The 27,790-nt window shown below is 42.8% G+C and overlaps 1 protein-coding gene and 1 non-coding gene across 7 annotated transcripts in view; both read left to right on the forward strand.

The window, feature by feature from the left end:
- The window catches only part of ARNT2 (aryl hydrocarbon receptor nuclear translocator 2), a 193,128-nt gene that overhangs the window by 111,449 nt on the left and 53,889 nt on the right, over nt 1–27,790 (forward strand). For all 6 annotated transcript variants that reach the window (XM_070775243.1, XM_070775241.1, XM_070775242.1 and 3 more), the window contains exon 9: nt 27,125–27,201. In XM_070775243.1, the coding sequence (XP_070631344.1) occupies nt 27,125–27,201 (77 nt within the window). The remainder of the gene's footprint in view (nt 1–27,124; nt 27,202–27,790) is intronic.
- TRNAC-ACA (transfer RNA cysteine (anticodon ACA)) lies at nt 10,810–10,882 on the forward strand. The gene has a single exon. It is a non-coding gene; the product is annotated as a tRNA-Cys (tRNA).

A 27,790-nucleotide genomic window follows, 5' to 3' on the forward strand; every position in this document is an offset into this window, starting at 1 on the left:
GCTGTGAATTCAGAAATTGTGTCATTTTGTTTGTTTGTTTGGTTTTTTTTTTGTTTGTTTTGTTTGGTTGTATTTGGTTGCTGTGTTTCTATAAAGATGGAAGTTCTGGAAATTAAGCTTGTATGCACACATGACGATTCAATCATGCCTCCAGCATCCTGAATTGATATATATCTTGTTCCATGGCTGTTAATACTGTTTCTTGATTAATAAGTCCATTGTTTTTTCTGTTTAAACTTTTTTTTAATATATTGGAGTGTAGCCAATTACCAATGCTGTGATGGTTTCAGGTGCACAGCAGAGTAACTCAGCCATTTTTATACTTGTACCCATTCTCCCCCAAATTCCTCTCCCATCCAGGCTGCCACATAACATTTTACAGAGTTCTCTGTGCTATACTACTCTAGGTCCTTGTTGGTTATCCATTTTAGACCTGCTGCTGCTGCTGCTGCTAAGTCGCTTCAGTCGTGTCCAACTCTGTGTGACCCCATAGACGGCAGCCCACCAGGCTCCCCCATCCTTGGGATTCTCCAGACAAGAACACTGGAGTGGGTTGCCATTTCCTTCTCCAGTGCATGAAAGTGAAAAGTGAAAGGGAAGTCGCTCAGTCGTGTCCAACTCTAGTGACCCCATGGACTGCAGCCTAGCAGGCTCTTCCGCCCATGGGGTTTTCTAGGCAAAGTACTGGAGTGGGGTGCCATTGCCTTCTCCGCCATTTTAGACATAGCGTGGACTATATTCACTTGATTCATAACTCCATTCATTACACATATCACACACTATTTTACATTTAGAGCTCTCAAGACCAAATGCATGCTTCATTTTCTCAACCCAGTGGTGAGGTCAGACCTGGCATGTAAATGTATTACATTTCACATAGTCTCCAGGAGATTGTGATGGACAGGGAAGCCTGGTGTGCTGCAGTCCGTGGGGTTGCAAAGAGTCGGACATGACTGTGTAACTGAACAACAGACCACGTGGGTGGATGGATGTGTGAAAGGAAGAAGAAAAAAGTCTGCCTTGATTTAAAAAAAAAATAGTTCTTAACCTAAGGGGAATGGGTTTTGAAAGAATTCTTTGCCAGAATTTCCAAAGATGTTTATAGAATCCACTTTCCCAGAAATCTTCTGAGATGGCACAGACAGTCATCTGACATAGATGAGGTGGCTGGAATAAGGTCATTGGCATGCTTACTGTATAATAAGGTCATGGTACCGGAGCACTGGAACAGCCACTCACTTGATGCTTGAATGATGCCTTGTAAATGTCCATGAGGAATGCTGTCCCTACTTGCTCATAGGCTTAAACTCCTTAATTATAAACAGTGACTTGGTTAGGAGGTATGAAGGTGCCTAAGCACCAAAGTTGCTCAGAATATCTACAGGCGACCTTAGCAGTCTCTAAAGGTGAGTAGAAGCAGTAGACTTTGTGAAGCAAGCAAGGACCTTGTGAATACTTCTCTGACAGCCTGCTGGCAACACTTGTGCTTATTTCTGAACCAACAAGTTGTGCAGGCAAACTTTTACCTGGTACCTGTTGACTTCATCGAAAACATAAATGTCCCCCAAAATTCTGCTATATTCCAGAAACCCTTTCTATTACACAGTGACTTTCCCAATTAGCCTCACAGCATTGTATACTCTATGAAAGTGAAATGTTTGTCGCTCATTTGTATCCGACTCTTCAACCCCATGGACTATAGCCCACCAGGCTCCTCTCTCCATGGAATTCTCCAGGCAAGAATACTGGAGTGGGTTGCCATTGCCTTCTTCAGGGGATCTTCCGACCCAGGGATTGAACCCGGGTGTCCCGCCCTGTAGGCAGATTCTTTACCATCTGAACCACCAAGTATACTGTATAAGCTTCATTTAAAATATTTGAGCTAGGGACTTCCCTGGTGGTCCAGTGGTTAAGAATCTGTGTTTCTACTGCAGGGGGCACAGGTTCCATCCCTGGTTGGGGAACTAAGATTCTGGCATGCTACATGGTGCAGCTAAAAAGAAAAAAAAATAATCTGGTGCATGACTAAAGCAAATACAGAGTTCTACAGTTGCTCTGTCCAATCCTTCCTTCTAAAGAAGTCAATATTCTGTGTTCAACGTAGCAAAGGAGACATCACCCTTGGTGCAGAAGAGATCACCCACAGCAGGTTGTATTTTCCAGTGTGTGAGGTATGTTCAGAGTCCAGGGGTAGCTTTGAAATTCTGAAGATGGGAATTGCCTCCACTCCATGGTCACTGCCCCAGCGCCTTGCATTTTTCAGACTGGCATCCTGCTTTGAGCCAGACTCCATGTCTATCACAGGGACCTCTCTACTCATCATCATCTGATGTGCTTGGTTCATCACCACAGAATAATCCATGGAAAATGTCTGATTAACTGGCTGTGTGTCTGCACAGGAGAGCCAGGATCTGCCCCAGTGGAGGGGGTGTGCTTGACTGAGATCAAGTTACCTCCCTCTGGGACCATCCTGATCAGGAAGAGGCTTGGTTCTTGGCAGCCTCTGGTGCTTTCTCATCAGTGAGGCTGATGCTTTCCTTCACGATGCTGCTGGACTTTCAGTAAGCCTCGGCCACAGCATGCCAGAGGCCTGAGGTTATTTTGGGGTTTTAGCTAGAATCTGCAGTGGTCAGACCAGTGTTGCCACTTCACCAGACAGCTCAGCCCCACCATGAGCTCATCCACGACAGCCCTGCGCTTCTCACAGTTTGCTGGTTGAACACGGTGTGTTGTTTTTTTTTCCCTTCATTTGAAAGTCTCCAAAGGCTGGTCTTCTGTGTGGAAGCCATGCACCCACAAGGCTGGATTCCATCCTCTCACCAACCCTCAGCCATTCTGTCCTGCCCAAGCTGGACATATTGATGTTTGATATTCTGGTTGGACATCAGAGCCATGACCTTAACTTGTGATATGGAGCACTGGCCACCTTTTCCGTCCTCCTCATTCTCAGGCAGGGCAAAGCCACTCTTCCATTTCTTTCAATGGATACTTTCTGAGCACCAGCCATGGGCCAGTTACGTTCCTAGTTCCTGGGGACCCTAGGGGGAGTCTGATATAGCACCTGCCCTTTAGAAGCTCACAGTGTGGGCTTCCCTTATGGTCCATTGCTTAAGAATCCACCTGCCAATGCAGGGGACACTGGTTTGATCCCTGGTCTGGGAAGATCCCACATGTCGTGGGGTAATTAAGCCTGTGCACCACAACTACTGAAGCCTATGCTCTACAACAAGAGAAACCACTGCAATGAGAAGCCTATGCTCCACAGGAGTGTGACCACACCTCACTGCTACTGTAGAAAACCTGCACACAGCAATGAAGACCCAGCACAGCCAAAATAAGTAAACAAGTTAATATTTAATTAAACTAAAAGAAGTCACAGCACAGTGGAGGAGACAGTTAGGCATGTGGGTCATTGCAAAGCCCCAGATCAAGGGTCACACAGAGGACTCATGAGAGAAGCACACGGACAAGAGATCCCGTCTACTGGGAGTGTCAAGGTTGTCTGTTCTCTCCTATGGTCTGAGGCCAAGCCTCGCTGAAAGCCTAATAGGTGGAGAGTAACATTTGAGCTGAAACATGAACATAAAGGAGTTTTCTAGGTGGAAAAAATTGCTTTCTAGGCATACTGAGTTGTGTTGGTGAGTGTAGAGGAGGTATGTAATGATCACAGTCTTCATTTCAGAGTGCTCACAACGTGCGAATCACTGTGCCAAGGACCCTGTGCACTGTGCTTCAGTGTTTGTGAAAGTGTTAGGTTGCGCAGTTGTGTCTGACTCTTTGAGACCCCATGGACTATAACCTGCTTTTGTAGGCTCCTCTGTCTGTGGGGTTTTCCAGGGAAGAATACTGAAGTGGGTTGCCTTGCCCTTCTCCAGGGCATCTTGCCAAACTGGGGATTGAACCCAGGTATCCTGCATTTCAGGCAGATTCTTTACCATCTGAGCCACCAGGGAAGCCCACTTCAGTGTTCACAACAACTCTCATGAGGTCCAGGCATTGTAATTACCTCTGTCGGGCAGGTGACATGCTGGAGGGTCAGCATAGCAACTTAATCAGCCCAGTTCACACAGTTAGTAAGCAGCCAAGTCTGGGAATGAATCTAGGCCTTATTGATGCTCTGATGTCGGGGAGAAGAGAGGTTGCTGCCTTGGGAATCGTGTGTGATTGACTGTGGCTGGAGGGAATGTGGCTAGACAGGTGGGTAGAATCAGATCCTGGAGGTGAAGCCTTGTATGCTAAGCCTGGGGGTTTGGAACCCTCCTCTGCTCTCTATGGAATGTTACTAAAAGCCACTGAAAGTTCTTAAAGATCATTCTAGAAGTTGGATTGAAGTGAGAGGAGGGGCAAAGATAGGTCTGACAGTGAGGGGCCCAGAGAGGACTGACTCAGGAGAAACTGTGAGGCCTGAACGAAGGCAGTGGCCGTGCAGATGGAGAGGTGCATGTCGAGTGTACGGACAGCAGGGAGATGTGAGCTGATGGGAGAAAACAGGTAAGGGCTGGGCCATGCTGGGTACACAGCTGGTGGGTGAGGAGGCTGGAATTCAACCCCTTGGAGGCCATACTGCAGAGTCCATGTGTTTTAAGAACTATGAGAGATTGCCTACCCCACCCCTGCCAATTAATGTGTAAATAACATGGGACTTTGGATCTGCAATTTAGATTTTAGATATGTTGTCGTTGTTGTTCAGTCGCTCAGTCATGTCTGACTCTTTGTGACCCCATGGACTGCAGCATGTGGTCATTATTTTATATTATCCATCTGTCTTTCAAGAAACAGGCTTGCCATTTGCAGTCAAGTCCAGGACTCTGTTACTGACAATTCTTCCATCTTCCTGGTTTACTTGCTCATCTCTGCTGGCTTCTGGACTATGTTTCCTCCATATCTGATATCACGTCTCAGTGCCACATGGGCCCTTTCAGTTTGCAGACTTAAGCCCTTCCTGTGTGCATGCTCAGTTGCTGAGTGTATCTGATTCTTTGCAAACCCTTGGACTATAGCCTGCCAGGCTCCTCTGTCCATGGGATTCTCCAGGCAAGAATACTCGAGTGGGTTGCCATTGCCTCCTCCAGGGGATTTTCCTGACCCAGGGATTGAACCCACATCTCCTGCGTTGGCAGGCAGATTCTTTACCACTGAGCACCTGGAAGGGTCGCTCCCTCAAGACTTGCCCCCGTTCTTGCCACTGTCAAGCCAAAGCAGTTCTGAGCTTGTAGTTTGGTCTTGCTGGGGACCCTTCCACAGCCTCCCTTTTCCTTCATGTGTAGCTTCCTCAGCACTTCCCTTCACCCCATCTTGCCCAAACAATCCTCCCTGGTTTCTGGTATTGAGATGTTCGTCTCTCATCTCAGACTCTGGGAGTTTCCACAGTAACTTGGGAGGGACAGGTAGTTACTTATATGGTCTCAGGTTGCTCTTTTGACCCCAAAGCTCCTGTTGTACTTCTAAGCTCTCCTTTGTAAAGTGGGAGAGCCAGGTCTTTAAGATCACCACCAGGAACCCTGAAATGCAAAACACCTACAAGTCAGCATTTCCTAAAGTGTGTCCTGAGATCTCAGTCTCAGAGATACTTCATAAAGAAAGGAGTCCCTGGTCAATAATTAGGGTACCTTTCTCTCTCTTAGAGACTTGTACTCCGAAATTCTATGTTTCCTGAGCATGCCTACAGTGATGAAACTTTTTTGTCTTTGTTTAAACTATGTTTCCCAAATGTATTTGGCCAGAATATCGTTTTTTTCCACTAAAACTTTTTACTGTTCCCCAGAGAATACTTTGGAACCATACTGTGAACAAGTGGCTGTTTTTTCCCCCTGAGTTTGGTGGAATGCAAAAAAAAAAGAAGTCTTAATTCTCATGTGAAGATGTGAGTCCCAGAATAGACTCCACCCAGCATTACTGAAAAACAACCCAACTTTCCGTGAGTGTTTGCACAGGGTTAATGCAACCCGTTAGTTAAACATGAAGAAGCCTTTCTGGCCAACAACTCTAAGCTTCATCCGAGACAGCAGTCTCCAGTTACACTTCACTTGTGTGTTGTTTATATGACTCGGGGTTTATTTAGAGCTGGCGTTAGTGGAGTGTGTTTCCAAAGAAAAGGTAATTGAATGTGGGGCAAAACGGGCTTGTGAAACCAATTAGGAAATCATTGAGATCTGTTTAAATGGCTGGAATTATTCCGTTCCTATTAAAAACCACTTTGAGAAATGCTGAGGTTCCTGCCAGGAAGCATTCCCTCCTGACACCATCCCTGCCAGCCCTGGCATCCAGCCTTGGCCACCCGCCCTTCCTCAAAGCAGCCTGTTCTTTTCTCTGTTGTAACACTAACCACCTGGCATTGTGATGCTCTGGTTCTCTGCTTCCCCCACCTGCTGGCAACTCCTTGAGAGCAGGAGCTGGTGGCATGCACGCTGAATCCCTTACTGTCAGGCACTTAACAGGTGCTCAACAGGTATGTCAAACTGATCCCATGGCCAAACTCTGAGCTGGTGTCGGGCCAAGAAAGTCAGAATTAAAGAGAACCTTCAGCATTACCCCAAGCCAGCCCCTCCTCTCCACAGAGGGGGAATCTAAAATCCTGTAAGACTCCACATCTCAGCTGACCCCAGCACTTCTCCCCTCCCCTTGACCACAGCCCAGACCCTGCAGGGGAAACCTGCAGCCAGGCAGAGTTCAGATGCCAAGCGGCCAGCTCAGGAATGGGATGATTCTGTGTCTATTGACTAGTGTCGGGGAAGCCATCACCAGCATCATAGCAAAAACTAGAGTTGGACATATTGAGCCCCACCTGCCAGTTGTTGTTATTGTTCAGTTGCTAAGTCATGTCTGACTCTGCAACCCCACTGGCCCTGAAATTGGTGACTGGTGGGGAGCCTTTGAGGTTTTTTAGAAAAGGAGCTTGAAATATGGTCAAGGCTGTGCTTTGGCAAAATGAAAAGTAGCAATAGCATAGGGAGAGGTGGGGCCAAGGAGGGAAGATGGTTGGAGTATGTGCTAGAAGAAGAGACTTTTGAGCACCTGTAAAAGGAGGGTCAGGCTTACCCAGTGGTTCAGGAAGAATCCACCTGTGCAGGAGTGCAAGAGATGCTGGTTCGATCCCTGGGTTGGAAAGATCCCCTGAAGGCAGGCATGGCAACTCACTCCAGTATTCTTGCCTAGAGAATGCCATGGACAGAGGAGCCTGGCAGGCTATAGTCCATAGGGTTGCAAAGAGTTGGACATGACTGAAGCAACTGAGCGTGCACGCAACAGGAGGGTTGTGTGAAGGTGGTGTCTGGAGGGGTCCAGTGTCCGTGACTGGGGGCTGTTGGAGAAAGGAACATCCTCTCCTGGGGAGGGGGTCACAGTCAGGGAGATGGAAGCACCCAGATCGCAGAGCCCATGAGATGCAGACAGCCAAGGATGCCGGTCTTCGACTACAAAGGATGAAATTCCCAAGGACCATGTAGAAGGTTATTTGGGAGCTAGTTACTTCGAGCAAGGCCAGGTGGAGGCTGGTCTTCATTGAGAGGAATGTGGAGCAGAAAGCAGCAAGACACTGATGGTGGTGAGAAATGACAGCAGAATCAGGATGTGAGTGCTACTGGGGGACTGGCTACGATGAGTGGTGAGTTAGCATCATGGCAGAACTCTTGGTGCTAGCCAGTGCCCAGCCTGCCCAAGACAAAAGTATTGTGACCAGAAGCTGGAGAGACAGTGTGGCCCCAGAGCAGGGATGGGTGACAGGTGGGCTGTTGGACACAGCCCTACCTTTTAGATACCTGTTCTGCACCAGCGAGGATTTATAGCTTCTAGGAGCTAGAAATGGGGGAGAAGTCAATCAGTGAAGCATGTCATTTATTTCTGAACTTTGTATGTGCCTGCATGCTAAGTCCCTTCAGTCATGTCTGACTCTGTGTGACCCCATGGACTGTAGCCCACCAGGCAACTCTGTTTGCGGGGATTCTCCAGGCAAGAATACTGTGGTGGGTTGCCCTGCCCTTCTCCAGGGGATCTTCCCGACCCAGGGATTGAACCTGAGTCTCCTACTTTGCCAGGCAGATTCTTTACCATCTGAGCCTGAACTTTCTATAACTGAAAGCTAAAGATAGCAGGGAAGAGCCACAGCTAAGCCACCAAGAGAATGAGAGGGTCAGTCATCTGAGCTTCCTTTGGAAAACAGTCCACTGCTCTCCAATGACATCCCTCTTCTGTCAGGGGGAGATAGCATGGACTCAAGAGTCTTGAGGTGGGCAGGAAACCTAGGGGAGCCTCATGGCCCATTCCTCTCTATACCCCTGGTGAGACTCAGGCCTGGAAAGGGCAGCCCTTGTGCCCCCTAATTCCTTTTTTCCTGACATCCTGCTGGACCCCAGTGTGGCTTTATTGTTACAGGCCCTTAGCCCTTTGTTTATAGATGACGCCTTTCTGGAAATGAAGCTCTATCTTCTGAGTTCAAGTTTATACAAGAAATACTCATTTACAGCCTTCCCTTTAGGCACAAGAAGATGGCGTGTTAATTTTCATGATTCAATGGCAGTTAATTTGGAAAGAAATGTTGCATCTCTGCCAAACATTTGACAATTAAATGTCCAGCATCATCATGTGCATTTTCCTTCAGTTTGGTAATCAGGAGCAGGATTCTAAAGGCTGGATTTAAGTACAATATGCTCATGTTTCTGACATGGTTGGAGAATGAGGTGTGAACTGGGAAAATTCCCCAGGTGTGTGAAGCCCACCTTTTTAAATACAAACATCACAGGCCAGCCTTTTTCCTTAATCATTTTTTATTATCATTACTATAAAACAGCCCATCTTATTAAATTTAGAAGTCTATAAAATCTTAAAAAATAAAGTTCACCTAAAACCCATTTTTTAACAGATTTTTTTGATGCAGACCTTTTTTAAAGTCTTTATTGAATTTGTTACAATATTGCTTTTGTTTTTATGTTTTGGTTTTTTGGCCATGAGGCACGTGGGATCTTAGTTTTCCAACCAGGGAATCGAATCCACACCCTCTGAATTGGAAATCAAAGTCTTAACCACTGGACTATAATCAAAAGGACATCTTTTTGGGGTGTTAGTTCTAAAAGGTCTTGTAGGTCTTCATAGAACCGTTCAACTTCAGCTTCTTCAGCGTTACTGGTTGGGGCATAGACTTGGATTCCTGTGATATTTAATGGTTTGCCTTGGAAACGAACAGAGATCATTCTGTCATTTTTGAGATTGCATCCAAGTACTACATTTTGGACTATTTATTGACCATGTTGGCTACTTCATTTCTTCTAAGGGATTCCTGCCCACAGTAGTAGATATAATGGTCATCTGAATTAAATTCACCTATTCCAGTCCATTTTAGTTCGCTGATTCCTAGAATGTCGACGTTCACTCTTGGCATCTCTTGTTTGACCACTTCTAATTTGCCTTGATTCATGGACATAACATTCCAGGTTCCTATGCAATATTGCTCTTTATAGCATCGGACCTTGCTTCTATCACCAGTCACATCCACAACTGGGTATTGTTTTTACTTTGGCTCCATCCCTTCATTCTTTCTGGAGTTATTTCTCCACTGATTTCCAGTAGCATATTGGGCACCTACTGACCTGGGGAGTTCCCCTTTCAGTATCCAATCATTTTGCCTTTTCATGCTGTTACCAGACCACCTGACCTGCCTCTTGAGAAACCTATATGCAGGTCAGGAAGCAACAGTTAGAACTGGACATGGAACAACAGACTGGTTCCAAATAGGAAAAGGAGTATGTCAAGGCTGTACACTGTCACCCTGCTTATTTAACTTATATGCAGAGTACATCATGAGAAGTGCTGGGCTGGAAGAAGCACAAGCTGGAATCAAGATTGCCAGGAGAAATATCAATAACCTCAGATATGCAGATGACACCACCCTTATGTCAAAAAGTGAAGAGGAACTAAAAAGCGTCTTGATGAAAGTGAAAGAGGAGAGTGAAAAAGTTGACTTAAAGCTCAACATTCCGAAAACGAAGATCATGGCATCTGGTCCCATCACTTCGTGGCAAATAAATGGAGAAACAGTGGAAACAGTGTCAGACTTTATTTTTCTGGGCTCCAAAATCACTGCAGATGGTGACTGCAGCCATGAAATTAAAAGACACTTACTCCTTGGAAGGAAAGTTATGACCAACCTAGATAGCATATTCAAAAGCAGAGACATTACTTTGCCAACAAAGGTCCGTCTAGTCAAGGCTATGGTTTTTCCAGTGGTCATGTATGGATGTGAGAGTTGGACTGTGAAGAAGGCTGAGCGCCGAAGAATTGATGCTTTTGAACTGTGGTGTTGGAGAAGACTCTTGAGAGTCCCTTGGACTGCAAGGAGATCCAACCAGTCCATTCTGAAGGAGATCAGCCCTGGGTGTTCTTTGGAAGGAATGATACTAAAGCTGAAACTCCAGTACTTTGGCCACCTCATGCGAAGACTTGACTCATTGGAAAAGACTCTGATGCTGGGAGGGATTGGGGGCAGGAGGAAAAGGGGACGACAGAGGATGAGATGGCTGGATAGCATCACCGACTCGATGGATGTGAGTTTGAGTGAACTCCGGGAGATGGTGATGGACAGGGAGGCCTGGCATGCTGCAGTTCATGGAGTTGCAAAGAGTTGGACATGACTGAGCGACTGAACTGAACTGAACTGAACCACTGGACTGCCAGGGAAGTCCACTGAAAACCCATTTAAAAAAATTTTAGTGTATTATGAAGTAAAAAGTCTCCCTTTCCACCCTGGTTCTATTCTAGACATTTTTAATTTTTCATGGGTATCATAAATGTTTCCAAGTTAGTACTTAAACGGTGCAATCCCTGGTAGCTCAGACGGTAAAGCATCTGCCTACAATGCTGAAGACCCAGGTTCGATCCCTGGGTCAGGAAGATCCCCTGGAGAAGGAAGTGGCAACCCACTTCAGTGTTCTTGCCTGGAAAATCCCATGGACTGAGGAGCCTGGTAGGCTACAGTCCATGGGGTAGCACAGAGTTGGACACGACTGAGCAACTTCACTTTCACCTACTTAATTCTTTTAAATGACTGTATAGTATTCCATCAGCTGCTCCCCAAATTGGAACTTTAAGATGGTTTTCAGGGACTTCTTTGGCAGTCCAATTGTTGAGACCACCTTCTAATGCAAGGGGCACAGCTTCAGTCCCTAGTCAGGGAACTAAGATCCTACATACTGAAAGGTATGGCCAAAAATTAAAAATAAATCAAAAAAAATTTTTTGAAGATTGTTTTCAGTTTGGGGCTCTTGCAAAGAGTACCATAGTGGATGTCCTTGCACATGATTCTTTTCCCATGAGCACTTGTGTTTCTGCAGGATGGTCTCAGAAGTGGAATGGGATGATGCAAGTATATTTTAATAGATGTTATCAAATTACCTTACAAGGCAGATTGCAAATGGGTCCATTTTTCCCCTCTCCTCCCAACTCTGAATGTTTTCATTCTTTTGTAAGTTTTGCCAATCTGATAAGTATTTGGGGGGGGTGAGGGGAGATGATATATTTTAAATTAGATTGTCTTCATTAGTGAAATTGAGCATCTTTTCTGGATATATCGACTATCTGTACTTTACTGTGAGTTGCTTGTCCATGGTATATATGCACATTTTCCTGTGGAGTGATCTGTGCTTTCCTTATTTACTTGTCCAGATAGCCTACTGTCTGTGACCCCATGGGCTGTAGTCCTCCAGACTCCCCTGTCCTTGGGATTCTGCAGGCAAGCGTACTGCAGTGGGTTGCCATTACTTGTAGGATGTCTTTATAATATTATGAATATTATACCTTTGTCTACTGTATGTTGCAAATCTTTTCTTCCAGGCTGTTGTTTCTCTTCTCGTTTTGTTTGTATTATCTTTCATCGCACAGAATTTCTCATCTGCTTACATAAGGGGCCCAGAACATGCTCTTGTCTTTTCCCCTAATAATTCAGAGTTGGCTTGACAAAAGTCTAGAGCAGGATGGGAATTGAAAGGATAATTCAAAGGTGCCCTCAAGGGTTTTCAGCTCTCTGCTGTCTCCCTTGTGGCTATTGTTTTTTTGTGTGTGGGTTGTTGTTTGTTCCTTTTTATGCTCCGTAAGGATTCCCTGTCTTCAAATTCACCTGGTGGTAAATAACTTCATTCTTTCCAGGTGTCTCTTTTTATACTGTGCTATCCAATCACAGATTTCTGGTTCTCATCCTTTATCGTCTAAACCAGGGGTCTCCAACCTCTGGGATCTAAAGCGTGATAATCTGAGGTGGAGCTGATTGATGTCTCAGGTGGCATAGTGGTGAAGAATCCGCCTGCAAACACAGGAGATGCAGGTTCAGTCCCTGGGTTGGGAAGATCCTTGGAGGAAGAAATGACAACCCACTCCAGTATTCTTGCCTGGGAAATCCCATGGACAGAGGAGCCTGGCAGGCCACAGTCCATGGGATCACAAACAGTTGGACATAACTGAGCACGCATGCCACGCCATCCTTCATGATATAGACCAGGGGTCCCTAACCTCTGGAATCTAATGCTTGATGATCTGGGGTGTAGCTGATGTAATACTAGTAGACATAAAGTGCACAATAAATGCAGTGGGCTTGAATCATCCGGAAACTGTCCCTACTGCCTTCCATGAAAAAATTGTCTTCCACAAAACTGAGCCCCATTGCCAAAAAGATTGAGGACTACGGGTCTAGACCAATAGTAACTTGTCGGTACCATGGACAGAAGGAATGAAATAGACTGTGAGTGGGGCTGACAGCCTTTCCTGAAAGCGAAGTGCCCAGACTGTAGTGAATGACCTTTGAGATCTGTTAGCGCTGGTAGAGACCTTGTTCTGGTTTGCTGAGACTGATAAATATAAATTTGTTCACGGAGGAGGTGGCTTTTGTAGGCTTTTTTCTTACATGAGAGGTGCCTCGGCCTTGACTGCATGGGACTCAGAACTGTGATGCTGTAAAGGAACTGTGCTAGACTTGTTAAGACACCTCCTTCTCCTGACACATCCCCAGAGACATCTTTCTCTGGCCAATGCTAGTCCCACTAGACACAGAGACACACCCAACTCTGATGAACCCTTGTCTATAAAGCCTTCAGGAGTATTCTGCCAACAACTTCCCAGCCAAGAGGTGTGTCACATGGTACTTCTTGTTATAGATATTTTACATCTGTTTGTCTCTGCTGCTTATGACAGGACCAGATCATATGCATTGCTGTATTATTTAAGCTACTGAGCACAGGGCTTAGAACATAGAGGGGCCCCGGTGAGTGTTTGGTGACTGAGTTTCTCTTTCGTCTCCTGCTCATGCACCCTGCAGAACCTACCCAGAAGGAACCCAGGTTTACTAGTACCCCTATTTAACACTGTTATTTAGTCATTGCTATGGAAAGAATTTGTGCAAGTTTATAATAAAACACAACACTAAGAAAACAGAAGCAGCAAACAGGTTTTATTTTATGGCCTGCTTTGATGAACTGTTTTGTGTCTGCTTCAGTAACTGGTGGGAGGGACGTCCCTGGTGGCCCAGTGGTAGAAAATCCACCTTGCAAATCAGAGGACAAGGGTTTGATCCCTGGTCAGGGAACTAAGATCCCACATGCCTCAGAGCAACTAAGCCCACACACAGCAAGTACTGAGCTACATGCTCTGGAGCCCACTTGCCACATCTAGAGAGGCTGTGCATCACATCAAAAGATCCCACATGTGACTAAGACCTGATGCACCCAAATAAATGAATGAATGAATGGATAAAATAACTGGAGGGGGGGAAATATGCCATTATTTATTAGTGATGCTTGTCTTGGGTACAGAAAGGAGGTGTCTCAGTTCACATGTCATGGCTAACCTATATGTTAAAAAATGAACACATAGAACATTCACAGAGGTGTTATGGGTTGGAATGAGTTCCCTACAGAATTCATGGGTTGAAGCCCAGTATTTCAGAATGTGACCTTATTTGGCAGTAGAGCCCTTGCAGATGTAATTAAGTTAAGATGAGATCATACTGATGTTGTGTGGGCCCCTAATCCAGTACAACTTGTGTCCTTATGAAAGGGTAAACCAGCTACTACCTTTGTGCAAAGAAACCTATCTTTGAAAAGTGGAAATCAAAATTAAACTCTCATTACAGACTATTTTGTAATTAACAACTAAGGCCCCATTCCATATCAAGACTTCCTGGATGTGACCAAAACAGTGCTTATAGGAAAGCTGTGGTTTGAAGTGCTTTTCTTATTAAATGTGGGAAAACTAGGATTTGCCTTATGAATTAGGAATTTAACTTATGAAAATAGAATTTATTTAACTTACAAACATAGGATAACAAAATAACATGAGCAAACCAAAAGGATAGAATTAATGAACAAATATAAATAAAAAAGATTAAATTAGAAAATAAAATTATTATCCTGTTGATAATAGTTACTCATCAAGACTGGTAAAAGAAAACCTGTAGGGAGTGGGATGGGATGGAGAAGATGGGAAGGAGGCTCAGGAGGGAAGGGATATATGTGTACGTGTATGGCCGATGCATGCTGTTGTACAGCAGAAACTAACACAACATTGTAAAGTAATTATACTTCAACTGTAAATAAATCAGTTCTGTTCAGTTCAGTTGCTCACTCATCTCTGACTCTTTGCACCCCACGGACTGAAGCACGCCAGGCCTCCCTGTCCATCACCAACTCCCAGAATTTACTCAAACTCATCTGCATTGAGTCGGTGATGCCATCCAACCATCTCATCCTCTGTCATCCCCTTCTCCTCCTGCCTTCAATCTTTCCCAGCATCAGGGTCTTTTCAAATGAGTCAGCTCTTTGCATCAGGTGGCCAAAGTATTGGAGTTTCAGCTTCAACATCAGTCCTTCCAATGAACACCCAGGACTGATCTCCTTTAGGATGGACCGGTTGGATCTCCTTGCAGTCCAAGGGACTCTCAAGAGTCTTCTCCAACACCACAGTTCAAAAGCATCAATTCTTCGACACTCAGCTTTCTTTATAGTCCAACTCTCACATCCATACATGACCACTGGAAAAACCATAGTTTTGACTATGGTCAAAGACGGACCTTTGTTGGCAAAGTAATGTCTCTGCTTTTTAATATGCTGTCTAGGTTGATCATAACTTTGCTTCCAAGGAGCAAGCGTCTTTTAAATTTCATGGCTGCAGTCACCATCTGCAGTGATTTTGGAGCTCAAAAAAGTAGTCTTTCATTGTTTCCATTGTTTCCCCATCTATTTGCCATGAAGTGATGGGACCAGATGCCATGATCTTAGTTTTCTGAATGTTGAGTTTTAAGCCAACTTTTTCACTCTCCTCTTTCACTTTCATCAAAAGGCTCTTTAGTTCTTTTTCGCTTTCTGCCATAAGGGTGATGTAATTTGCATATCTGAGGTTATTGATATTTCTCCCAGCAATCTTCATTCTAGCTTATGCTTCATCCAGTTTAGCATTTCTCATGATATGAGAAAGTACATTTCTCATGTACTCTGCATATAAGTTAAATAAGCAGGGTGACCATATACAGCCTTAATGTACTCCTTTCCTGATTCTGAACTAGTCTGCTGTTCCTTGTTCAGCTATAACTGTTGCTTCTTGACCTGTATACAGATTTCCCAGGAGGCAGACTAGGTGGTCTTATATTCCCACTTCTTTAAGAATTTTCCATAGTTTGTTGTGGTCCACACAGTCAAAGACTTTGGCATAGTCAATAAAGCAGAAGTAGATGTTTTTCTTGAACTCTCTTGCTTTTTTGATGATCCAACGGATGTTGGCAATTTGATCTCTGGTTCTTCTGCCTTTTCTAAATCCAGCTTGAACATCTGGAAGTTCATGGTTCACATACCGTTGAAGCCTGGCTTGGAAAATTTTGAGCATTGCTTTGCTAGTATGTGAGATGAGTAAATAAATAAAGACTGGTAAAAGAGAAAACTTCTAATAAGTCTAATCCTTATTTTTTAAAAAAAGAAAATAAATGCATGTTAATGGTAAAGAGATTTATCAAAGAAAGTTTAAAACCTTATAAACATAGTGTGCATAATTTAAATTTATACTGTTAAAATCTTTGGGAAGAAAGTTAATTTCTGGGAAAATTGAATCAAAGAAAGGTCTTTTTTTTTTTTTTTAATGAGAGGAAATCAAAACTAAGCAATAACTTGAAAAAGCTATTTTTTCAAGAACAAAGAACAGCTCTCCCAATGGTGCCAGGCCTCAAGATTTTATGAGTAAATTATTTAAACACTTACAAAGCATAGGAAGACAGCAAGTGTTTGGCTTTATTTCTTAAAGTTCCCAAAACTTTAATACAAAACCTGACAAGGGCACTTCAAAAAGGAAAACAATGAACCCAATTTCATTTATGAACATACAGGTGCTAAATACAACACTAGCAAATCAAATTATATATTTATTAATTACAAGACTACTTGAATGGTTTAATATTAAGAGATCTGTTAATATAATTAATTAATGGAGGGGAGTGAATTGATTTTATCTATTAATGTTGTTAAATAAATGTTTATAAATCAATAATAGAAATATGTTTTCTTAGTGCAAACAATACAAATATCTGAAACCAACAATCAATATCTTACAGACTGGTGAAATATTAGAAGGGTTTTTATCAAAATGAAGAATATAAAAGGAATGCTCGCTACTGCCTCTATTAATCAGCATTTGTGTTGGAATTTTTACTCCAGGAACTAAAATAAGAAAAGGAATAAAGCATAATTACTTGAAAGGGAGAAAAGAAAGAAAATTATAGAATTAACATTACTTGCAGATAATATGCAGAGAAGGCAATGGCACCCCACTCCAGTACTCTTGCCTGGAAAATCCCATGGACGGAGGAGCCTGATAGGCTACAGTCCCTGGGGTTGCTAAGAGTCGGACACGACTGAGCGACTTCACTTTCACTTTTCACTTTCACTCATTGGAGAAGGAAATGGCAACCCACTCCAGTGTTCTTGCCTGGAGAATCCCAGGGACGGGGGAGCCTGGTGGGCTGCCGTCTATGGGGTCGCACAGAGTCGGACATGACTGAAGCAACTTAGCAGCAGCAGCAGCAGATAATATGATTACCTAAAACATAAAATCAAATCTACTGAAAATATTTGAGAGAATTGGGTACAAAGCCATTTATAAAATACTAAAAAAATCAGTAACACGTTGGAAAATAAAATGTGAAAAGAATACCCATCTATAAAAATAGCAACATTTATATATAAAAAACTATAAAACACTGATGAAAGAAATCAAAGATGACACAATAGATAGAGAAATATATCATGTTCATGGATCGGAGGGCGAAGGCAATGGCACCCCACTCCAGTACTGTTGCCCAGAAAATCCCATGGATGGAGGAGCCTGGTAGGCTGCAGTCCATGGAGTCACTAAGAGTCAGACACGACTGAGCGACTTCGCTTTCACTTTCCACTTTCATGCATTGGAGAAGGAAATGGCGACCCACTCCAGTGTTCTTGCCTGGAGGATCCCATGGACAGAGAAGCCTGGTAGGCTGCAGTCCATGGGGTCGCACAGAGTCGGATACGACTGAGCGACATAGCAGCAGCAGCAGCATGGATCAGAAGACAATATAGTGAAAATGAATATACTACCCAAAGCAATCTATAGATTCAATGCAATCCCTATCAAGCTACCAACGGTATTTTTCACAGAACTAGAACAAATAATTTCACAATTTGTATGGAAATACAAAACACCTAGAGTAGCCAAAGCAATCTTGAGAAAGAAGAATGGAATTGGAGGAATCAACCTGCCTGACTTCAGACTATACTACAAAGAAACAGTCATCAAGACAGTATGGTACTGGCACAAAGACAGAAATATAGATCAATGGAACAAAATAGAAAGCCCAGATATAAATCCACACACCTATGGACACCTATACAGTGGAGAAAAGAGAATCTCTTTAACAAGATGATACCAACCTTATGGCAGAACATGAAGAAGACTTAAAGAGCCTTTTGATGAAAGTGAAAGAGGAGAGTGAAAAAGTTGGCTTAAAGCTCAACATTCAGAAAACTAAGATCATGGCATCTGGTCCCCTCACTTCATGGCAAATAAATGGGGAAACAGTGGAAACAATGGCTGACTTTATTTTTTGGGGCTCCAAAATCACTGCAGATGCTGACTGCAGCCATGAAATTAAAAGACGCTTACTACTTGGAAGCAAAGTTGTGACCAACCTAGACAGCGTATTAAAAAGCAGAGACATTACTTTGCCAACAAAGATCCGTCTAGTCAAAGCTATGGTTTTTCCAGTAGTCATGTATGGATGTGAGTTGGACTATAAAGAAAGCTGAGTGTCGAAGAATTGATGCTTTTGAACTGTGGTGTTGGAGAAGACTCTTGAGAGTCCCTTGGACTGCAAGGAGATCCAACCAGTCCATCCTAAAGGAGATCAGTCCTGGGTGTTCATTGGAAGGACTGATGTTGAAGCTGAAACTCCAATACTTTGGCCACCTGATGCAAAGAGCTGACTCATTTGAAAAGACCCTATTGCTGGGAAAGATTGAAGGCAGGAGAAGAAGGGGATGACAGAGGATGAGATGGCTGGATGGCATCACCGACTTGATGGACATGAGTTTGAGTAAATTCTGGGAGTTGGTGATGGACAGGGAGGCCTGGTGTGCTGCAGTTCATGGGGTCATAAAGAGTCGGACACGACTGAGTGACTGAGCTGAACTGAACTGAATTTAACAAATGGTGCTGGGAAAACTGGTCAACCACTTGTCAAAGAATGAAACTAGAACACTTTCTAACACCATACACAAAAATAAACTCAAATCGATTAAAGATCTAAATGTAAGACCAGAAACCATAAAACTCCTAGAGGAAAACATAGGCAAAAAGCTCTCTGACATAAATCACAGCAGGATCCTCTATGACCCACCTCCCAGAGTAATGGAAATAAAAGCACAAATAAACAAATGGAACCTAATTAAACTTAAAAGCTTTTGCACAATGAAGAAAACTGTAAGCAAGGTGAAAAGACAGCCTTCAGAATGGGAGAAAATGAAGGCAAATGAAGCAACTGACAGAATTAATCTCAAAAATATACAAGCAGCTCATGCAGCTCAATTCCAGAAAAATAAATGACCCAATCAAAAAATGAGCCAAAGAACTAAGCAGACATTTCTCCAAAGAAGACATACAGATGGCTAACAAATACATGAAAAGATGTTCAACACCACTCATTATCAGAGAAATGCAAATCAAAACCACAATGAGGTACCATCTCACGCCAGTCAGAATGGCTGCTATCCAAAAGTCTACAAACAATAAATGCTGGAGAGGGTGTGGAGAAAAGGGAACCGTCTTACACTGTTGGTGGGAATGCAAACTAGTATAGCCACTATGGAGAACAGTGTGGAGATTCCTTAAAAAACTGGAAATAGAACTGCCATATGACCCAGCAATCCCACTGCTGGGCATACACACCGAGGAAACCAGAATTGAAAGAGACCCATGTACCCCAATGTTCATCCCAGCACTGTTTATAATAGCCAGGACATGGAAGCAACCTAGATGTCCATCGACAGATGAATGAATAAGAAAGCTGTGGTACATATACACAATGGACTATTACTCAGCTATTAAAAAGAATGCATTTGAATCAGTTTTAATGAGGTGGATGAAACTGGAGCCTATTTATACAGAGTGAAGTAAGTGAGAAAGAAAAACACCAATATAGTATATTAACACATATATATGGAATTTCAAAAGATGGTGTAATGATGACCCTATATGCGAGACAGCAAAAGAGACACAGAGATAAAGCACAGACTTTTGGACTCTGTGGGAGAAGGCGAGGGTGGGATGATTTGAGAGAACAGCATTGAAACATGTATATTACCATATGTGAAATAGATCGCCAGTCCAGGTTCGATGCATGAGACAGGGCTCTCAGGGCCCGTGCACTGGGATGACCCTGAGGGATGGGATTGGGAGGGAGGTGGGGGGGAGGTTCAGTATGGGGGACACATGTACACCCATGTGTGATTCATGTCAATTGGGCTCCAAAATCACTGCAGATGGTGATTGCAGCTATGAAATTAAAAGATGCTTACTTCTTGGAAGAAAAGTTATGACCAACCTACATAGCATATTGAAAAGCAGAGACATTACATTGCCTACAAAGGTCCGTCTAGTCAAGGCTATGGTTTTTCCAGTGGTCATGTATGGATGTGAGAGTTGGACTATGAAGAAAGCTGAGCACCGAAGAATTGATGCTTTTGAACTGTGGTGTTGGAGAAGACTCTTGAGAGTCCCTTGGACTGCAAGGAGATCCAACCGGTCCATTCTAAAGGAGATCAGTCCTGGGTGTTCTTTGGGAGGAATGATGCTAAAGCTGAAACTCCAGTACTTTGGCCACCTCATGCGAAGAGTTGACTCATTGGAAAAGACCCTGATGCTGGGAGGGATTGGGGGCAGGAGAAGGGGATGACAGAGGATGAGATGACTGGATGGCATCACTGAGTTGATGGACATGAGTTTGAGTGAACTCCAGGAGATGGTGATGGACAGGGAGGCCTGATGTGCTGCAATTCATGGGGTCGCAAAGGGTCGGACACGACTGAGCGACTGAACTGAACTGATGGCAAAAACCACTACAATAGTGTAAAGTAATTAGCCTCCAATTAAAAAATTAATTAATTAAAAAAAATAGCAACACTTTAAAATGCATGTTAGTAACCTTAACATGAAATGCAAAATGTTTCTTAAACTACAAAATAATATTGAGGGATATGAATGTAACTAATGTGTGAATTATGTATGAATATACCTAAGTGGAGAGTCATGTATTCTTTGATATAAAGGCTTAGTATTACGAAGATTTCAGTTTTTTATAAACCAATCTACATATTTAATATAATTTTAATAACTGTCCCAGTGGAATTTCTTTTAAAAGAAAGTTAATTCTGAAATTTGTATAGTCCACTAAATATAAAAGTAGCTAGTAAAATTGTCATTAACAGTACTTGGGAGTAGTCGCCTTACTATATGTGAAAATATCTTTTAAAGCCTAATTAAGATGTGATCAATGAACTTTCTAAATCCAATTATTGAACAAACATAAAAGACCTAAAACAGACCTAAGTATCTTTAGAAATGTGGTATTTGATGAGGGAAGCATTTTCAAAAGGAAAAAATAGTGCACAGTTTGAGGACAACTGACTGATCATTTGCAAAACCATGAGATACAGCATATCAAAAATTTCAGATTTATTAAAGGTAAATGTGAAACTATAAAGTGCTATATGAACATATGAGTGAATATTTTACATGATCTTGGGATAGAGCTTGTACTTTTCAAAGAATGACCCCCAAAGGCAAAAACCAGAGTAAAAACGGACAGTTTTGATGATCTATACTTTAATAATACTGTAGAAATAAATGAAGAAAACACTTTAAAGGGAAGAAAAACATAAAAAAATAACTTAAATGAGACCCACATATATTCTTAAAAAAAAAACTATTTGTATTGAGTATAGCCAGTTAACAGTGTTGTGATAGTTTCAGGTGGACTGCAGAGGGACTCAGCCATACATGTACATGTATCCACTCTCCCCCAAACTTCCCTCCCATCCAGCCTGCCATACAATGCTGAGCAGAGTTCCCTGTGCTGTACACAGTAGTTCTTGTTGGTTATCCATTTTAAATATGGCAGTGTGCACATGTCCATTCCAAACTCCCTGTCTCTTCCCCCATCCTTCCCCCTGCCCCAGCCACCATAAGCTCATTCTCTAAGTCTGTGAGAGACCCACCTATATTCTTAATACATCACAAAACTTTTTAAATAAATGAGGAAAAAACCCACAAACAGAACTTTTGTATGGCAAAATTGTGTACAGGCTGTCCATAAAAGACCAAATGGAAAACAAATATATGTTCAAAGAAAAGCAAATATAACTAATAATAAAATACCATGTATACTCTCTGAGATGGCAGTTTCATTCCAAGGATTTATATGCTAAAGAACTCATTGATATGCTCTAAGATTTTGTGTAGAAGGATGCATGGGATTGTATTTCTTGTGCATGTGAAAAACTGGGGGAAAATAAAATGCACTAGTATCAGAGAGATGGGGTTACAGAAATCACAGCACATCCATACAGAAGAAAGATGAAAACACATAAATATTTCTCAATAAGCTGAAAAGTTTCCAAAGCAGGTTATAAAACAATATATAAGGAAAAAAAGATATTTTATTACACACATATACACACAGTAAAGGACATAAGGATTTTACTGTAATCAAGGTTAATTTTAATATTTATCTTTTATTTATCTATAGTTTTCTAGGGTCTTTCCTGAGATCCAGTGGTTTAGACTCTGTGTGTCCACTGCAGGGGACATGGATTCTGTCCCTTGTCAGGGAACTAAGATGCTGCATGGTGTGGCCAAAATAAAAAATGGTATCATATAGTCTTCTAAATTTGCTTCAGAAAGACTGGCCAGAAATATACCAAGACATCATTTTTTTATATTCTTTTGGTAGGTGGCTTTTTACTCCCCTTATTTCTACCCCCCCTTTTTTTCAAAATATTGTTTATATACCAGCTGCACTGAAATATAATTCATGTATCACAAAGTGTACAAATTAAAGTGTACCATTCAGTGGTTTGGAGTGTATTCACATAGTTTTACAACTATATCATTGCAGTTAGTTTTAAAATATATTCGTTATCCCAGAAAGAAATTGCACACCTATTAGCAGTTAGCAGTTACTCCTGTTTCCCCCCAAATCCTAGACAACCACTAATCTACTTGTTTGATCTTATGGAATTGCCTGTTCTGGACATTTCACATAAATAGACTCATGTAATATGTGACTTTCTGTGATGGATTTCTTTCACTTAGCATGATATTGTCAAGATTTATCCATATTATAACAGGTGTCAGTATTTTCTTTTTTATTGCCCAATAATAGACTAGTATCTGGATCTGCCACATTTTGTTTATCCATTCATCCCTTAACAGATATCATGGTTGTTTCCACTTTGGGGCTGTTGTTGCTGTGAACATCTATGTACACATGGACATATGTTAGTGGACATATGTTTTCATTTCTTTTGGGTGCACACCTAGGAGTGGAATTTCTGGGGTGTATGGTAGCTCAACGTTTAGCCCTTTGAGGAACTGCCAGATTGTTTTCCAAACCGACTGCACCATTTTACATTCCCACCAGCAGTATTTGACGGTTCGTTTCTCCACATCTCCACCAGCACTTGTTATTGCATTTTAAAAAAATTGTAGCCCATCCTAAGGGATATGAAGTACTCTCATTATGGTAGTGACTTGCATTTCCCTTATGACTAACGATGTTGAGTATCTTTCCATATGCTTACTAACCATTTGTATACTTCCTTTGGAGTAATGTTCACATCCTTTGCCCTTTTGTCAATTGGGGCTATATTTGTCTTTTTATTGATGAGTACTAACCGTCAAAACCATTTTAAAAGATCATCTATTACTTGAGAATATTACCCAAACATTTGGAAAATAGAGAACATCCAGATATCTGGATGATAATCTGAAGATTACACATCATTTCCCTGTCAGAGGCTTTTGGTCAGGAAAGCATGTGAGAGCTTGATCCTGAATCCTTTCCGTCAGCTGCTGCCAGAGCCCACCCCTGCCTTCCTGTGGTCACCCACAGCCTCCTCCAGATCCTGGTAGTCTGAGCAGTGATGATCACAGCTTCCTTGGCACTGGGGTCCCTACGGCTGCTCATGGGGTTGTGTCAGAGCCACCTATGCAGATATTCAGCCCCAGTGTTTTAGGTGCCAGCCCTTCCATGGGAAAACTGAGCCCAGCATCCTGAGGAGAACCTTGAGACAGGCACATAAATCAATTTCTTTAAGGAAGTTTGGGTTTACTGAAGAATTTTCTGGATATTTCACAAACACTTACTTGGCTGTCACTCACAACTAAAGATTACCTGCCTACATTAAGACCAAAACTATTTATTTAATAAGTTGCAACTTTCCACTTCATTTTTGCAAAGCCAAATTATGGTAACATAATTTTAGCTGGTGTATTAAAATGCATTCTTACAAAGGAGGCTATTTATACACTTCAGTTCAGTCACTCAGTCATGTCCAGCTCTTTGTGACCCCATGGACTGTAGCACTCCAGGCTTCCCTGTCCATCACCAACTCCCGGAGCTTGCTCAAACTCATGTCCATCTAATTGGTGATGCCATCCAACCATCTCATCCTCTGTCATCCCCTTCTCCTCCTGCCTTCAATCTTTCCCAGCATCAGAATCTTTTCCAATGAGTCAGTTCTTCCCATCAGGTGGCCCAAGTATTGGAGCTTCAGCTTCAGCATCAGTCCTTCCAATGAATATTCAGGACTGATTTCCTTTAGGATTGACTAGTTTGATCTCCTTGCAGTCCAAGGGATTAAGAGTCTTCTCCAATACAACAGTTCAAAAGCATGAATTCTTCAGCACTCAGCTTTCTTTATAGTCCAACTATCACACCCCTACATGACTACTGGAAAAACCATAGCTTTGACTAGATGGACCTTTGTCAGCAAAGTAATGTCTCTACTTTCTAGGTTGGTCTAGATGCTGTCTAGGTCAGTCATAGTTTTTCTTCCAAGGAGCAAGCATCTTCTCATTTCATGGCTCTGGTCACCAACTGGAGTGATTTTGGCGCCCAAGAAAATAAAGTCTGTCACTGTTTTCATAGTTTCCCCATCTATTTGCCACGAAGAGATGGGACCGGATGCCATGATCTTTGATTTTTGAATGTTAAGTTTTAAGTCAGCTTTTTCACTTGCCTGTTTCACTTTTATCAAGAAGTTATTTAATTCCTCTTCACTTTCTGCCATAAGGGTGGTGTCATCTGCATATCTGAGGTTATTGATATTTCTCCCAGAAATCTTGATTTCAGCTTGTCCAGCCCAGCATTTAGCATAATGTACTCTTTATACACTTTATAATATAATATATATTATATATATATATATGATGTAGTTTTTATATACTTAAAGGACTTGTATCTTTGGCTCCCATTAAGTCTTCTCCTCTGCACGTCTAGGCTGATGCACCTTCTTTTTTTTTTTTAATTTTTAAAATAATTACATTTATTTATTTATCGACTGCACCACATAGCATGTGGGATCTTGGTTTCTTGGCCAGAGACTGAACTCAAGCTCCCTGCATTGGAAGGCAGAGTCTTAACTGGACCACTGGAGAATTCCTGATGCAGCTTCTAATTGAGACATTTTATTTTGATGATAAAACAGGGCTTCCCAGGTGGCACTAGTGGTAAAGAACCTGCCTGCTACTGCAAGAGATGTAAGAGCTTTCGATCTCTGGATTGGGGAGATGCTCTGAAAGGAGGGCATGACAACCCACTCCAGTATTCTTGCCTGGAGAATCCCATGGACAGAGGAGTCTGGTGGCCTATAGTTCATGGGGTCGCAAAGAGTTGGACACGACTGAAGTGACTTAGCACACACTCATGCATTTTGTTGATAAAACCACCACCATTTTATTATACTCAGATTCTGTGGGCTAGGGATGGAGACAGGGTGCAATATGGATGACCTGCCTCTGCTCCACAATGTCTGGGGCTCATTGTCTAGAAGCCAAAGAGCATCACTTCCACTTATTTCATTGATCAAAGTAGTCTCAAGGAAATCTAACTTCAAGTCTTGATAGAAGGTACATAAAGAGCATTTGTGACTACTTTTAAAAATATACAAAAGCTCTCACTCAACACTGGTGGGGTGAAGAATGAATCAGCAAATGAACTGTGGTGTCTCTAGGCAGATAGTCTCAGGGATCAGCCAGTAACAGCCTCGCCCTGCAGAATCCCTCCTTCTACAGGGTAGAACAGAAAAACATGATTTTTTCATCCTGACTGGATTCAAGGGTTCTTCCCACCACTCACTGTCTCCTCTGCTTCCTGTTCTGGACTGTAGCATAGTACCCTCATCCTTGTGTGGCAAAGGTGTATCTGAACCCACTGTTCTCTTTGTCCACCAATACACTGTGCATGCGTGCTCAGTCACCTAATTCATGTCCAAATCTTTGCGACCCCATGGACTGTGGCCCACCAGGCTCCTCTGTCCATGGGATTTCCCAAGCAAGAATACTGGAGTGGGTTGCCATGCTCTCCTCCAGGGCATCTTCCCAACCCAGGGGATCGGACCTGTGTCTCCTGCATCTCCTGAATTGGAAGGTGGATTCTTTACCACTGAGCCACTGGGGAAGCCCACAAATATACCTGCTACCAGCAATTGAGGAGTAAAGTCAGGGAAGTGAAAAAGAAGCTGACATTTGGGTCTTGGGCTGAGGAAGGTTCCACACCGTCCTCGCATTCAAGCCTCACAGCATGCGATGGACTATATCATTCCCTTTTGGACCTCAGTTTTAATGCAGGCTGAGATGGAGCTTGGCTCAGTGGTGAAGAATCCGCCTGCCAATGCAGGAGATCCAAGAGACGCAGGTTTGATTGCTGGGTCAGGAAGATCCCCTGAAGAAAAAATTGGCAACCCACTCCATAATTTGAAGTGTCCGTATATACTTATTACCCCTTATAACCAAGTGTTTTAGCCAAGCTTTGCAAATTTATACATGAATAATTTGTTTCATCTTCCTTCAGTTCTTCAGCATCTTCCATAGATGCAGATGATAATGTACCATGAAATTATCAAAAGAGGGACTTCTCTGGTGGTTCAGTGGTTAAGACTTCGCCTTCCAGTGCAGGAGGTGCAGGTTCGATCCCTGGTCAGGGAGCTAAGATCCGACAGGCCGCAACGAGCAGTTCGAATGCCTCAACTAAAAAAGATCCTTCATGAAAGATCCTGTGTGCCTCAGGGCCAAAACATAAAATAGAAGCAATAGTGCAACAGATTCAATAAAGACTTTAAAATGGTCCACACCAAAAAATATATATATATTAGAAAAACAAATTATCAAAAGACATCAGGCAGAGAGCTGAGCAGGAAATGAGCAAAGGACTGGTTAATTCATTGACTGACTTCCTAGACCCTGCAGGGTCCACAGTGGACCTACATTTTTGATCATGTAAGTAAAATCATGGACACCTGTACCTCTTTTCAAGTCGCCCTGGACATGCTGCTGACTCTGGCATCTTTCATTTCAGGAATGACTATACCTGAAGAAGATGCCGATGTGGGACAAGGCAGTAAATATTGCCTAGTGGCAATTGGACGACTCCAGGTAAGAAGGAGGTCACTGCCTTTTTAATCTCCAAGGAGGGCTTGCTATTGCAGCGAGCAAGAGTCTGTGGTCTGGATGACTTTTTCCATCTCCCGTGTCCTTAGCATTGTTGGGTTCTGCGTCTCACCTTATGGGAGAAGATGAGGCTGAATTTGGGAGAAGAATGGGGGAACTGTGACCTGCGAGCGGCAGAGTTCTCACTTCAATGAGAGTCTGCGTCAGCCCATCCTGATATGCACCAGTTATTGCAAAGTTGAGCTCTGCTCACATCACACCCGTTTTTTTTTTTTTTTTTTAATTGAAGTATAGTGAATTATGCTAAAGCTGAAACTCCAGTACTTTGGCCACCTCATGCGAAGAGTTGACTCATTGGAAAAGACTCTGATGCTGGGAGGGGTTGGGGACAAGAGGAGAAGGGGATGACAGAGGATGAGATGGCTGGATGGCATCACTGACTCGATGGACATGAGTCTCAGTGAACTCTGGGAGTTGGTGATGGACAGGGAGACCTGGCGTGCTGCGATTCATGGGGTCGCAAAGAGTCGGACACTACTGAGCGACTGATCTGATCTGATCTGATCTGATAGTG

The sequence above is a fragment of the Bos indicus genome, chromosome 21 (assembly GCF_029378745.1).
Source record: "Bos indicus isolate NIAB-ARS_2022 breed Sahiwal x Tharparkar chromosome 21, NIAB-ARS_B.indTharparkar_mat_pri_1.0, whole genome shotgun sequence".
In the NCBI taxonomy this organism is placed as follows: Eukaryota; Metazoa; Chordata; class Mammalia; order Artiodactyla; family Bovidae; genus Bos; species Bos indicus.